Below are 16,138 nucleotides of genomic sequence, written 5' to 3' on the forward strand. Positions count from 1 at the left end.
AATGAGAGATAATTTCTGTCAGAAGTAACCAGCCCCAAGTACGGCCCTCCAAGTACTCCCTCTATGGAAATACCTCTATCCCAAGATCTGTACGCTTGAGTCCCTACGCTGCCAGGTGGCACCCAGGATTACTAATCCTTCTGTTTTCCTTGTCGGAGCATCAGGCTACTCACTAGCTACCCTAATCCTAACTCTTACTCCTAGAGTGAGCTCTAGGAGCAAGAGTTAGGATACAAACCTACTGGGCCTACCTCCGCCCAGGCTCTATCCACCTTTTCTAAAAGGTGGGATCCAAAGAGGCTTCTACTTTTAAACATTAGAAACATGGCATCTCCTTGCCAGTTACTGAATTGCTAGGAAAATACTTTAAATCAGGATAGGGAAACATATCACCAGTCTAACTGTAAATTTGGAGCAGCTCTTAGCTGTTCAGGACCTGCCTGCCTAAAAAGTGTAACAAAACCTTGAGTCCCATACTCTGTTATTATACCTTCTAATACAGCGGTTCTCAACCTCAACCCTTTTGGGTCGAACGACCCTTTCACAGAGATCGCCTAAGACCATTGGAAAACATATATTTCCGATTGTCTTAGGAATAATTTTATGGTTGGGGGTCACCACAACATGAGGAACTGTATTAAAGGGTTGCGGCATTAGGAACGTTGAGAACCACTGTTCTAATATTATATCAATGCCAGAACAATGACACTCTGGTCTATGGGAGGAGCTTCTTAACTGCACTCAAATTTACAAATAATTTGCATACAAGCAAAGAGTATTTCTTTGAACATTTAAGGAAACCACTTTAATTTGAGCCCTCAGTATTTACTGTAAATCTACGTTTCTGTGCACAATGTCCAACATACTCATACTCCTTCTTCTGATGTCTTTCAGCTCATGTAAGCTATGGAAATGCATATCCAGGACTCACCAGGGATGTTACACATTTCTACTTTCTATAATCATTTCACCATCTCATTTCAGGTTCTGACTCTCAGAATGTTGTGGCTCAGGAGTCTGCAGTATCAGTTCTCCCTGGTGGAAGTGTCGGTCTTTCCTGTAGTTGGACAGGAGGCTCGGTAACTGGCAATAACCACCCATGCTGGGTACACCAGACACCTGGCAGTACCCCTAAGCTTGCAGTTGGAAGTTATGGTACTGGCAATCAGAACTATAGACCCTCATGGACCCCAGAACGATTCACTGGCTCAATCTCTGGTGGAAAAGCCATTCTCTCTATTAACAGAGCCCAGGCAGAGGATGATGGTGTATATTACTGTGCTCTGTGGATTAGTAGTGCTCCCACAGTGTTACAACTTATTGCACAACAGAGACATTAACTTCCTTTTTTCTTTTTCATAGAGACTTTCTGTAGAAGCCAAGTAAGACAACTCAAGATGTTCTAGCAGAAACACCTGAAAATAATTTCGTTTGGGGCTATTCCAGTATTGCCTCCTCCCCAAAAACGGTGCTGATATATAGACAAATTTATATAAATATATGCACATATTTAAAACTCCATGCTAACCCTATAATACAATAATCCACCACAACCATAAAGATAGAAATACAGAGATGTGGGTTACTCACCTGAAACAGAATGCTCCCAGTTAAAAAAAAGTAAAAAAATCTAAAGGAAGTCCCACACCAGAGAGGCCAATCAGAAAGGGCTATCTAAACGTGGCCATACACAGCTGATTCTAGCTGCTGATATCAGTCCCATAGACTGATTCGGCAGCTAATCAGCCCATGTAGGGGCACTAACAACGGCCTGAAATCAGCCAGAAATCAGCCAGGGTTTAAGGGAGGCTCAATAGAAAATGTAAGGTTTGATATAATATCCTATATTTTCATATCGATATAATCATATATTCATATATGCATGTATTTTGATAACTTTGATACACTTTGATGCTTAGCATATCATACTCCATTTTAGAAATGTATCTCCATTTTGTAACAGCAACCAGCAAGGCTTGAACATCCCATAATAGTTGTTTTTCCCAAATAGTACCCTTGCACAGCTTGCACCTTGCGAAATATATGCCTTGAAAAACAAGTTAATCTTATCTATGCACTGACGCATCTTCTACTCCTTGTGTCCTCCTTAAAATTCCTGCCCTGCATTAGCTGTCCTTGAAGGCCATCTTTGAAGCTAATGAGGTTCTACTCTATTTTTTTATAATGATTCCTTTGTATCTCCAGTGCACAAGGGGTATAAAAACTATGATCACATAAGAATAAACTGAACAAGTTTGAACTTCCATTGTGGTTGTGTCCTTCTTGTTCCCGTATATATATCCTTGTCCTGGCAGGAGGTCTCCCACGGATTACTAAATTTACAGTTTGCGGTCAGGAACTGTAACAGAAAACATGCACTATAAAGACGCTCACCTTGCCATATCCATCCTCTGCCTCTCAAAAGAGCCAGTCTTCCGAAGCTCACCCAGTATGGTACCTGCCACCTCTGAACAGGGGAGAGCTATATGCCTAGTAGGAACCTGACACCATGCATTTCAAGTGTAAAAGTGGACTACAGAACTAACCAGAAAAAGTGTGCTTAACTCAAAACCCTGGCACCTGAATGCTCTGGAGAGCCTCTCCTGGTTATTTTAATAATACCCAAGGAAGACTTTTTGTATACTTCAATGTTAAAGGGACATTAAAGCAAGAAGTGGTTCATGGTCTCCACCATCCCAGAGCACTTCTCTGTAGTCATCGGCATGCCTGTTCTTCAGGTTTACATTAATATAAAGTTCCTGTGGAAGGAGCACCAGACGATATTCCTTATTTTGTGTGTGTGTGTGTGTGTGTGTGTAGGGGGTGACCTGGAAGAATTTACTAAAGAGAGCCCTACTCTTAACAAATTGTCTCTTAGGGGCAGATTTATCAAAATGGGAGTAAAGAACTTAATACATAAAAACACACCCACGTTCTAATCATTCCTATAGGGTTTTTAGAAGCGTATTTATCAGTGGGTGAAAGTTAGAACTCACCATTTGATAAATACACATACACATGGTGTAATCAATAATTGCAATAACACAATACCATTCTCACTTTAGGTAGGGAGATGTGTCTGACCAGCAGGAGTCCTTACATCTATATAGCAAGTGAGTGTAGTAATGGAGGCAAAAGAAATAGGGCAAAATGATGCAGGCTAAATAGAAGATAACAGCTAAGCTCTGTAGAACACCATTATATTCTATATAGCTTATCTGCTATGTGCTATGTAACCTGAGTCTTTTCTCCTTTGAATGGCTGTCCCCATGGCTACACATCAGCTTATTTATATAAACTAAGGTAGTTTTACTGAAGTAAAAACACAACTGTTACAAGTACAGGGGAACAGTACATTATATTTTAATTACTTTAATACACTTTAATTTTTTGCTATTACTGTTCATTTAATGAGCCTAAATACTATATCAACTGCCAGGGACCTAATGGCTATGACATACCATGCCACTTTCCAACTGTTGCCACACTATTGCCACATAAATGAATATGGCTAGAAATACCATATATCAGTGCTGTCCAACTTCTGCGGTGCCGAGGGCCGGAATTTCTCTTGCATACATGGTGGAGGGCCGCTAATGGAAGCCAGTTTTGGCCACTCCCCCATTTTAAACCACACCCACTTTAAACCACACCCATTTTATCACAATGGTCGCTGCAGGGATATCAACCATCATTCATATGTTAAAGAATTATATTATGTCATATTAAGACACACCCTTAAATCCATATGCCTCCTCCTCCCCTGTGGATAGCACAGCAACCCCCAGCACATAGTTACACACCTTAGGGACCATTTAATGGCTATTTCCAACTGCTAACAAACTCCCAGAACAAACCCCTGCCAGGTTCACCTCCCACAGGCAGCATAGGGCAGGCAGAGTCTGGCACACACAGGCAGCACTCTGCCTGTCCTATGCTGCCTGTGTGTGCCATATTCTGCCTGTACTATGCTGCCTGTGGGTGCCATACCCTCCCTGCCCTATGCTGCCTTTGTGCCTTACTCTGCCTACCCTATGCTGCCTATACACAGGCAGCATAGGCAAGGCAGTACATACTGAGGTGTGAAGAGGTGAACAATGTGGGTGATTACAGCCTGAGCCTGAGGTGTGAACCCTGCAGGGGGTGAACAATGCAGAGATTAAAAGGTGTGAACAACACAGGGGATTACATTTTTAAACAATACAGGAGGATTACAGCCTGAATCTGAGGTGAGAACCATGCAGGGGGGGCAGTTAATCTCAGTACTGATACTATTTAAATCTTACACAAAATTAAGCCATCAAAGCAGCCAGACAGGTGGGGGGCCACACAGAGGGGGGTTGAGGGCTGCATGTGGCCTGCGGGCCGCCAGTTGGACAGCACTGCCATATGTTATATACTGCACAAACTGCACCAGTCTAAAGTATTGGCATCTCTATATTAGTGTAACCCTTTTCTTACCACACTCCTGTAGAATCGGATCACACTCTCTTTTCCTAGAATCCAGTAGACCCTGAAAACCTCTTTGCTTATTTGAAAGATACTGGGGAACTGGGATTTGTAGCTCAGTACTTCCACCTAGTGGGCACTAAGGAGTACACCTCAGAGGAATTCCACTAGCAAAAATAAAACACACAGCGCAGCAACAAAGATTAACTGTATGTGAAATGAAAGATATGCAATGGGCATCTAATTCAATTAAAAATCCTGCCCTGGGGACATGTGGGGCCTATCTGTCTCACTAGCAGATAAAACACATTGACTGTCTACCTAGCACTGCCCTTTTAATATCACAGTCCCACACTCTGAAGGGGATTAAATGATGCACAGTTTCCTTCAATGCAAAATGTCCCTTCCCAAAGAGAAACACCTGTCCTCACACAGAGCACAAACAATGATGGCAACCGGCCTCCACAGCAACTTAACTGGGGCACCTTTATAACCTTTTAATCAAACTCAAGGATTTAGCTTCAAAGGAAGACACTCCTGGGTCCTCCTCTTTTCCCAGTGGTGCACTGGTGCTCCCAGCCAATCAGATTTCTCTCCAGTCTGTAACCAGGCAGGATGATGTGACAGACAGGAAAACAGGGGGAAGGTTTCTCTGACCCCCTAAATTAGTAATGATCCAGGCAGGGCCACTCTTGCCATTAGTTAGTAAGTTAGAAAAACCACCAGGTAACTGTATCTTTTTTTATGGTAATTATGGGTATTGCGCTATGTTTTTTTTCTAAAGATCTTTTGGACTATGAGTATATTTATATTATGGACTCTATTTAAATGCACTTTACAGTGGTGTGAAAAACTATTTGCCCCCTTCCTGATTTCTTATTCTTTTGCATGTTTGTCACACTTAAATGTTTCTGCTCATCAAAAACCGTTAACTATTAGTCAAAGATAACATAATTGAACACAAAATGCAGTTTTTAAATGAAGGTTTATGTTATTAAGGGAGAAAAAAAACTCCAAATCTACACGGCCCTGTGTGAAAAAGTTATTGCCCCCCTTGTTTAAAAATAACTTAACTGTGGTTTATCAATTTCAATTTTCAATTTCAATATCAATTTCTGTAGTCACCCCCAGGCCTGATTACTGCCACACCTGTTTCAATCAAGAAATCACTTAAATAGGAGCTTCCTGACACAGAGAAGTAGACCAAAAGCACCTCAAAAGCTAGACATCATGCCAAGATCCAAAGAAATTGAGGAACAAATGAGAACAAAAGTAATTGAGATCTATCAGTCTGGTAAAGGTTATAAAGCCATTTCTAAAGCTTTGGGACTCCAGCGAACCACAGTGAGAGCCATTATCCACAAATGGCAAAAACATGGAACAGTGGTGAACCTTCCCAGGAGTGGCCGGCCGACCAAAATTACCCCAAGAGCGCAGAGACAACTCATCCGAGAGGCCACAAAAGACCCCAGGACAACATCTAAAGAACTGCAGGCCTCACTTGCCTCAATTAAGATCAGTGTTCACGACTCCACTATAAGAAAGAGACTGGGCAAAAACTGCCTGCATGGCAGATTTCCAAGGCGCAAACCACTTTTAAGCAAAAAGAACATTATGGCTCGTCTCAATTTTGCTAAAAAACATCTCAATGATTGCCAAGACTTTTGGGAAAATACCTTGTGGACCGACGAGGCAAAAGTTGAACTTTTTGGAAGGTGCGTGTCCCGTTACATCTGGCATAAAAGTAACACAGCATTTCAGAAAAAGAATATCATACCAACAGTAAAATATGGTGGCGGTAGTGTGATGGTCTGGGGTTGTTTTGCTGCTTCAGGACCTGGAAGGCTTGCTGTGATAGATGGAACCATGAATTCTACTGTCTACCAAAAAATCCTGAAGGAGAATGTCCGGCCATCTGTTCGTCAACTCAAGCTGAAGTGATTTTGGGTGCTGCAGCAGGACAATGACCCAAAACACACCAGCAAATCCACCTCTGAATGGCTGAAGAAAAACAAAATGAAGACTTTGGAGTGGCCTAGTCAAAGTCCTGACCTGAATCCTATTGAGATGTTGTGGCATGACCTTAAAAAGGCGGTTCATGCTAGAAAACCCTCAAATAAAGCTGAATTACAACAATTCTGCAAAGATGAGTGGGCCAAAATTCCTCCAGAGCGCTGTAAAAGACTCGTTGCAAGTTATCGCAAACGCTTGATTGCAGTTATTGCTGCTAAGGGTGGCCCAACCAGTTATTAGGTTCAGGGGGCAATTACTTTTTCACACAGGGCCATGTAGGTTTGGATTTTTTTCTCCCTAAATAATAAAAACCCTCATTTAAAAACTGCATTTTGTGTTTACTTGTGTTATCTTTGACTAATAGTTAAATGTGTTTGATGATCAGAAACATTTTGTGTGACAAACATGCAAAAGAATAAGAAATCAGGAAGGGGGCAAATAGTTTTTCACACCACTGTATATGGACCCAATTTGAAGAATTTTTTTATTTCTGTATATGGACACTAGAGGGCATTATGTACTATATATAAATAGCTGGTGATCTTGTTAAGTTAATCGTACCTGAGGAAGGGACTGGGTAACACACCCACCCCATGAAATGTTCTGCAGGGTGCCTGTGGTGTCTGGCTCAACACAGGGAATAAACGCAGTTTTTGAATTGCAAGTGGTCTCTCTTTCTATTCCTTTGGCACATGATACTGGTTGGAAGGTACCAGGAGTATCCACTTGCACCTCACTGCTCTTTTTGGTACAAGATGAGAACTTTGCCTCAGACACAGTGAGGGGCCAGTTATCAAGGGCAGCAAAAAAGGGACAAGTTTTCATTTTTTAAAATGAAAATATGGCTCTGCTAGTGCAGAGAGCACAGCACTAGCTCAGAGCAGGAGACAGGAGACGGTATCATAACTGCTGCTACTGGATCCAGGTCTTCACAGCATCATAGGAGCTCCCCATCTTGGATTCTGTTAGGAGTGTCGGTGACACACATGCTCAGTGTGCTTTGGGCAGCTGTTGAGAGGTCTTCTGATATTATCAAGTAGAAATTGAGGTTGTTCTCTAAGCTCAGTAAGTGACAGCAGCACAGAGCATGTGCAGTGAATCAGCGGAAAAGAGGATGGGGAGCTACTGGGGCATCTTTGGAGGCACAGATCTTCCCTGCTAAAGGGCTGTGGTTGCCTTGGGCTGGTACACAAGCTGAAAATATAATGTACAACATTTCTGCCCTACTTTTTTAGATAAGCTTTAGTGCTCCTTTAATATTTGCCAATGACAATTCTGTTCACCTAATGTATTCCATAAACCCTGCCTGCCTATAAAGGGATACAAGACCTTGAGTCCCCACTTTTTTAATACTTTCTAATATTATATCAATGCCAGAACAATGACACTCTGGCCTATGGGAGGAGCTTCTTAACTGCACTCAAATTTACAGACAATTTGCATACGAAGAGTATTTCTATGAACATTTAAGGAAACCAATGTGATTTGAGCCCTCAGTATTTACTGTAAATCTACCTTTCTGTGCACAATGTCCAACATACTCATACTCCTTCTTCTGATGTCTTTCAGCTCATGTAAGCTATGGAAATGCATATCCAGGACTCACCAGGGATGTTACACATTTCTACTTTCTATAATCATTTCACCATCTCATTTCAGGTTCTGACTCTCAGAATGTTGTGGCTCAGGAGTCTGCAGTGTCAGTTCTCCCTGGTGGAAGTGTCGGTCTTTCCTGTAGTTGGACAGGAGGCTCAGTAACTGGCAATAACTACCCTAACTGGGTACATCAGACACCTGGCAGTACCCCTAAGCTTGTAGTTGGAAGTTATGGTACTGGCAATCAGAACTATAGACCCTCATGGACCCCAGAACGATTCACTGGCTCAATCTCTGGTGGAAAAGCCATTATCTCTATAAACAGAGCCCAGGCAGAGGATGATGGTGTATATTACTGTGCTCTATGGATTAGTAGTGCTCCCACAGTGTTACAACTTATTGCACAACAGAGACATTAACTTCCTATTTTCTTTTTCATAGAGACTTTCTGTAGAAGCCAAGTAAGACAACTCCAGATGTTCTAGCAGAAAGACCTGAAAATAATTTGGTATGGGGGCTATTCCAATATTGTTCCTCACCAGAGAGGCCAATCAGAAAAGGCTAGCTAAGTGTTTAAAGGAGGCTCAATATAAAACATGCACTATAAAGACGCTCACCTTGCCACATCCATCCTCTGCCTCTCAAAAGAGCCAGTCTTCCGAAGCTCACCCAGTATGGTACCTGCCACCTCTGAACAGGGGAGAGCTAAATGCCTAGTAGGAACCTGACACCATGCAAGTGTAAAAGTGGACTACAGAACTAAAGTGTGCTTAACTCAAAACCATGCCCCCCAACTGTCCCGCTTTCCGCGGGACAGTCCGGGTTTTAATAGCGCATCCCGCTGTCCCGGATAGTTCAATGAATGTCCCGCATTTCCGTAATAGATTGCGTAAATGCGGAACATTCATTGAAGTATGTGCGATGCGCTGGTCATCCTTCTTCTTCAGCGGCTCCTCTACATATAGGCTCCTTGCATGGTGGTGACAGACCCTTTTATAAGGTTGCCCCCCGTGCGTATTGACGTCACACGTACCCATGGGGCGCAACCTTATAAAAGGGCCTGTCACCGCCGTATAAGAAGCCGTATACGGAGAGGAGCCGCTGAAGAAGAAGGAGGCACTGTGTATGGGGGGCATTGTCTCAATTGGGGGCACTGTGTATGGGGGGCACTTTCTGTGGGGGGTACTGTCTATGAGGGTACTGTCTAAGGGGGCAGTTGGGGGCACTGTGTATGGGGGGTACTGTGTATGGGGGCACTGTGTATGGGGGGTACTGTGTATGGGGCACTTTCTATGGGGGGTACTGTCTATGGGGGCACTTTCTATGGGGGAACTGTGTATGGGGGTACTGTCTATGGGGGCAATTGGGGGCACTTTCTATGGGGGGCATTGTGTATGGGGGCACTATGTATGGGGGGTACTGTCTATTGAGCCATTGGGGGCACTGTGTATGGGGGTACTGTGCAAAACTGGTACATAGTTATAACTCACTTATAACTGACTGCCTTCTCTCTATATTTGTATTTGTACAAATGTAGGAGCTGCTATATTGTTTTCCTTAGGTAGTACAGTATGAGGGTATAGCACATTTGCGTCTGATCCCGCCATTTCAACTATATAAAAGGAGTATTGTTTGAAAAAAGAAAATGGATGGGGTGTGGTAATTGGGGCGTGGCAACAAAAGTGGGCATGGTCAAAAAATTGCCATGCTGCGGGCGCCAAATCTTTTTGTCCCTCTTTTCATTTTTCAAATGTTGGGAGGTATGCAAAACTCTGGTGACACCTGAATGCTCTGGAGAGCCTCTCCTGGTAATTTTAACCAGAGACCCAGCGAATGTTAAAGGGACATTAAAGCAAGAAGGGTTCCATGGTCTCCACCTTCCCAGAGCACTTCTCTGTAGGCAGTCATCGGCATTCCTGTTCTTCAGGCTCACATTAATATAAAATTCCTGTGGAAGGAGCACCAGACGATATCCCTAATTTTGTGTGTGTGTGTGTGGGGGGGGGTGACCTAGAAGAATTTACTAAAGAGAGCCCTACTCTTAACAAGTTGTCTTAACAAGCTGTCTCTTAGGAGCAGATTTAAGAAAATGTGAGTTTAGAACTTAATACATAAAAATTCACCCACGTTAAAATCATTACTATAGGGTTTTTAGAAGCGTATTTATCAATGGGTGAAAGTTAGAACTCACCATTTGATAAATACACATACACATGGTGTAATCAATAATTGCAATAACACAATACCATTCTCACTTTAGTCTGTTTTGTATTATTTCACAATTTTTATATGATGATTATTTGCCTGTGGATGGTTAATCCACAGGGACGTCAAGACACACACTGTGACAAAAAGTCGCTAGCGGTGGAGCTCACATGCACATCAAAGAACCCCGAACTGGCAGCCAGCCAGCGCGTCTAAAGGTAGGGAGATTTGTCTGACCAGCAGGAGTCCTTACACCTATATAGCAAGTGAGTGTAGTAATGGAGGCAACTGAAATAGGGCAAAATGGCTCAGGCTAAATAGCAGATAACAGCTAAGCTCTGTGGAACACCATTATATTCTACATAGCTTATCTGCTATGTAACCTGAGTCTTTTCTCCATTGAATGGCTGCCCCCATGGCTACACAGCAGCTTATTTATATAAACTATAGTAGTGTTTGTGAAGCAAATACACAACTTTTAGGAGTACAGGGGAACAGTACATTATATTTTAATTATTTTAATACACTTTCATTTTTTGCTATTACTGTTCATTTAATGAACCTAAATACTTTATCAACTGCCAGGGACCTAATGGCTATGACATACCATGCCACTTTCCGACTATTGCCACACTTACTTAAAGGAGAACTGAACCCTAAAAATGAATAATGCTAGAAATACCATATTTTATATACTGTACTTACTGCACCAGCCTAAAGTTTTAGCATCTCTATATTAGTGTAACCCTTTTCTTATCACACTCTTTTCCTGCAATCCCTGAAAACCTCTTATTTGAAAGATACCGGGGAACTGGGATTTATAGCTCATACCTCCACCTAGTGGACACTGAGGAGTACACCTCAGAGGAATTCCACTAGGAAAAATAAAAGACACTCAGTGCAGCAACAAAGATTACCTGTATGTAAAAGTAAAGATATGCAACGGGCATCTAATACGATTAAAAATCCTGCGGGGACATGTGGGGGCCTATCTGTCTCACTAGCAGATAAAACACATTAGGGCTGATTCACTAAAGTGCGATAAAACGTGCGCTATTTATAGCGTGCATTAAAAATTTTATCGCCGCACGTCCAAAAATTTGCCGCGAATCCATGCCTGGCGAAACATTTCATCAATTGTAGCCGCATATAAATAGTCGCGCGAATAAACGCACGCCATGTTAGCCATACACGCCAATACTTTAGTAAAATTACTGTATTAAAAATGACCATTTCCCTGCAAACTGGAGGCTGCGTCACTCTAGGGGAAACACATACTTGAATAAATAGCAATAATATAGTCCATATTTTATTGCCAAAAGCTCATTAACTGTACTTTTCTATAATTATCGCCTGCCTCAAGTAGGTGTTATTTTTTGCATAGCCTAATGCGATATTTAGTGCGCCTAAGTGATTGTGAATCATGCGTTAGTATTCTTTTCAGCGCGCTAAATAACGCATGCGTTAAAACTAACGCATGCGGTTGCGTGAAAAATAGCGCATGCGATACGCGACTTAACGCATGCGCTAATACTGTAGTGAATCGCGCGCTAATTTTCGCGTCTATTTAAACGCAAAAAAAGTGCGATAAAATGAATCGCACTTTAGTGAATCAACCCCATTGACTGTCTACCTAGCACTGCCTTTCAATATCACAATCCCACACTTTACTCTGAAGGGGATTAAATGATGCACAGTTTACCTCAATGCAAAATGTCCCTTTCCCAAGAGCTCTCTTACATCCCAAGCACCGCTACCTGCCCCAAAGTACCTCTCCCTTTGGACAAGGCAGTTGCTCCCACATAGCAGACTCACAACAAACACCTGTCCTCACACAGGGCGCACACAATGATGGCAACCGGCACCCACAGCAACTTAACTGGGGCACCTTTATTACCTTCTAGTCAAACCCATGGATATAGCTCCAAAGCAAGACACTCCATGGGTCCTCCTCTTTTCCCAGAGGTGCACTGGGGGTCCCAGCCAATCAGATTTCTCTCCAGTCTGTAACCAGGCAGGATGATGTGACAGACAGGAAAACAGTGGAAAGGGTTCTCTGATCCCCTACATTAGTAATGATCCAGGCAGGGCCACTCCTGCCATGAGTTAGTAAGGTAGAAAAACCACCAGGTAACTGTATCTTTTTTTATAGTAATTATGGATATTGTTTTTTTATCTACAGATCTTTTGGACTATGAGTATATTTATGTAATGGACTCTATTGATATGGATTTTATATGGACCCAATTTGAAGGGGGGGGGGGAGCTCCCCATCTTGGATTCTGTTAGTAGTGTCGGTGACACACATGCTCGGTGTGCTTTGGGCAGCTGTTGAGAGGTCTTCTGATATTATCAAGTAGAAAATGAGGTTGGCCTGTCATATAAGCTGATGCTACAGGGCTAATTATTAAATCCAGATGTTAATTTCACTGTTTTTAGAGCTGCTGTATAATTTGAACCTAAATAAATTACTAATCAGCCTTATATTGTGACATTTATATTATATATATACAGTGTTACAGTTTTGAGTTATTCCCTAAGCTCAGTAAGTGACAGCAGCACAGAGCATGTGCAGTGAATCAGCAGAAAAGAAGGTGGGGAGCAACTGGAGAATTTTCAGAGGCACAGATCTTCCCTGCTAAAGGGCTGTGGTTGCCTTGGGCTGGTACAGAAACTCTAAATATAATGTACAACATTTCTTCCCTACTTCTTTAGATACACTTTAGTGCTCCTTTAATATTTATCATTGACAATTCTGTTAACCTAATGTATTCCATAAACCCTGCCCAATTGTGACAAATGAGACAAAAAGCTAAAAGAAGGGGAGGTGGAACTTGCTTACTTTTCCTAAAATTGCTGCCTACCTTGTAGTTACCTTGTGGTTACTGCTCAGCAATGCCTAAAAATGGCCATACACTGTAAGCTGATCTTCTCCCTATATGGATTACTAATCCTTCTGTTTTCCTTGTCGGAGCATCAGGCTACTCACTAGCTACCCTGATCCCAACTCTTACTCCCAGACTGAGCTATTACAAAACCTACCAGGCCTACCTCCGCCCAGGCTCTGAGTTCCATCCACCTTCTCCAACAGGTGGGATCCAAAGAGGTTTTTCCTTTTAAAGACTAGAACCATGGCATCTCCTGGCCAGTTACTGAATTGCTAGGAAAATACTTTAAACCTGGATAGGGAAACATCTCCCCAACCCAACTGTATTTTGGAGCAGCTCTTAGCTGTTCAAAACCTTAGGGGGACCTGCCTGTAAAGGATTACAAGACATTAAGTCCCCCACTATTTCAGTAGCTTCTAATATTATATCAATGCCAGAACAATTACAGCCTGGCCTATGGGAGGAGCTTCTTAACTGGCACTCAAATTTACAGATGATTTGCATACAAAGAGTATTTCTATGAACATTTAAGGAAACCAATGTGATTTGAGTCCTCAGTATTTACTGTAAATCTACCTTTTTGTGCACAATGTCCAACATACTCATACTCCTTCTTCTGATGTCTTTCAGCTCATGTAAGCTATGGAAATGCATATCCAGGACTCACCAGGGATGTTACACATTTCTACTTTCTATAATCATTTCACCATCTCATTTCAGGTTCTGACTCTCAGAATGTTGTGGCTCAGGAGTCTGCAGTATCAGTTCTCCCTGGTGGAAGTGTCGGTCTTTCCTGTAGTTGGACAGGAGGCTCAGTAACTGGCAATAACTACCCATGCTGGGTATATCAAACACCTGGCAGTACCCCTAAGCTTGTAGTTGGAAGTTCTGGTACTGGCAATCAGAACTATAGACCCTCATGGACCCCAGAACGATTCACTGGCTCAATCTCTGGTGGAAAAGCCATTCTCTCTATCAACAGAGCCCAGGCAGAGGATGATGGTGTATATTACTGTGCTCTGTGGATTGGTAGTGCTAGCACAGTGTTACAACTTATTGCACAACAGAGACATTAACTTCCTATTTTCTTTTTCATAAAGACTTTCTGTAGAAGCCAAGTAAGACAACTCCAGAAGTTCTAGCAGAAAGACCTGAAAAACAATTTAGTTTGGGGGCTATTCCAATATTGCCTCCTCCCGAAAAACGGTGCTGAAAAAAATATGCATTCTACATATTAATTAAAAGAAAAAAACAACTAAAGAAACATACAGATACAGTATAATACAGTTATAAAGAAAAGTATTTCCTTGTAAATACATGAATATAAAACAAAATGTGCATCAGTAAACCTAAGCTTTTTTATAAACAAGTGAAATATAGTATTGTACCTACTTTCAACCAAATTCCAAGTGTTTTAGAATCCTTTGTTCATAAATGAATGGATGTTGTCATAGGATAACTCTACATACATAGACAAATTTATATAAATATATGCACATATTTAAAACTCAATACTAACCCTATAATACAATAATCCACCACAACCATAAAGATAGAAATACAAAGATGTGGGTTACTCACCTGAAACAGAATGCTCACAGTTAAAAAAAAAGTAAAAAAAATGTAAAGAGAGTCCACACCAGAGAGGCCAATCAGAAAGGGCTAGCTAAGTCTAAAGGTTTAAAGGAGCCTCAATATAAAACATGCACTATAAAGACGCTCACCTTGCCACATCCATCCTCTGCCTCTCAAAAGAGCCAGTCTTCCGAAGCTCACCCAGTATGGTACCTGCCACCTCTGAACAGGGGAGAGCTATATGCCTAGTAGGAACCTGACACCATGCATTTCAATTGTAAAAGTGGACTACAGAACTAACCAGAAAAAGTGTGCTTAACTCAAAACCCTGGTGACACCTGAATGCTCCAGAGAGCCCCTCCTGGTAATTTTAACCAGAGACCCAGCGAATACCCAAGGAAGACTTTTTGTATACTTCAATGTTAAAGGGACATTAAAGCAAGAAGGGTTCCATGGTCTCCACCTTCCCAGAGCACTTCTCTGTAGTCATCGGCATGCCTGTTCTTCAGGTTTACATTAATGTAAAGTTCCAGTGGAAGGAGCACCAGACGATATCCCTAATTTTGTGTGTGTGTGTGTGTGTGGGGGGGGGGGGGTGACCTGGAAGAATTTACTAAAGAGAGCGACTAATCTCCCCGTGTGCCAAAACCCTAATACATAAAAACTCACCCACGTTCTAATCATTCCTATAGGATTTTTAGAAGTGTATTTATAAATGGGCGAAAGTTAGAACTCACCATTTGATAAATATACATACACATGGTGTAATCAATAATTGCAGAATACCATTCTCACTTTAGTCTGTTTTGTATTATTTCACAATTTTTATATGATGAGTATTTGCCTGTGGATGGTTAATCCACAGGGACATCAAGACACACTGTGACAAAAAGTCGCTAGTGGTGGAGCTCACATGCACATCAAAGAACCCCGAACTGGCAGACAGCGCGTCTAAAGGTAGGGAGATTTGTCTGAGTCGCAGGAGTCCTTACATCTATATAGCAAGTGAGTGTAGTAATGGAGGCAACTGCAATAGTTCAAAATGGGGCAGGCTAAATAGCAGATAACAGCTAAGCTCTGTAGAACACCATTATATTCTATATAGCTTATCTCCTATGTGCTATGTAACCTGAGTCTTTTCTCCTTTGAATGGCTGCCCCCATGGCTACACAGAAGCTTATTTATAGAAACTATAGAAGTGTTTGTGAAGCAATCACACAACTTTTAGGAGTACAGGGGAACTGTACATTATATTTTAATTATTTTAATACACTTTAATTTTTTGCTATTACTGTTCATTAATGAGCCTAAACACTATGACATACCATGCCACTTTCCCACTATTGCCACACTAGGAGAACTAAACCCTAAAATTGAATATGGCTGGAAATACCATATTTTAAATACTGTAC

At 41.8% G+C, this 16,138-nt stretch overlaps 3 gene segments (V, D, J or C); all 3 read left to right on the forward strand.

Moving 5' to 3' along the window:
• The first annotated feature begins 835 nt into the window (after positions 1-835).
• Positions 836-1,821, forward strand: LOC116407069. The segment is given in 2 exon segments: positions 836-899; positions 985-1,821. Coding segments are annotated over 2 exon segments (402 nt in total).
• Positions 1,822-7,964: 6,143 nt separating this feature from the next.
• On the forward strand, positions 7,965-8,495 carry LOC116407074. The segment is given in 2 exon segments: positions 7,965-8,036; positions 8,122-8,495. Coding segments are annotated over 2 exon segments (402 nt in total).
• A 5,220-nt stretch (positions 8,496-13,715) lies between these two features.
• On the forward strand, positions 13,716-14,227 carry LOC116412299. The segment is given in 2 exon segments: positions 13,716-13,786; positions 13,872-14,227. Coding segments are annotated over 2 exon segments (402 nt in total).
• The last annotated feature ends 1,911 nt before the right edge of the window (positions 14,228-16,138 follow it).

This window comes from Xenopus tropicalis, chromosome 1, assembly GCF_000004195.4.
Source record: "Xenopus tropicalis strain Nigerian chromosome 1, UCB_Xtro_10.0, whole genome shotgun sequence".
Taxonomy (NCBI): domain Eukaryota; kingdom Metazoa; phylum Chordata; class Amphibia; order Anura; family Pipidae; genus Xenopus; species Xenopus tropicalis.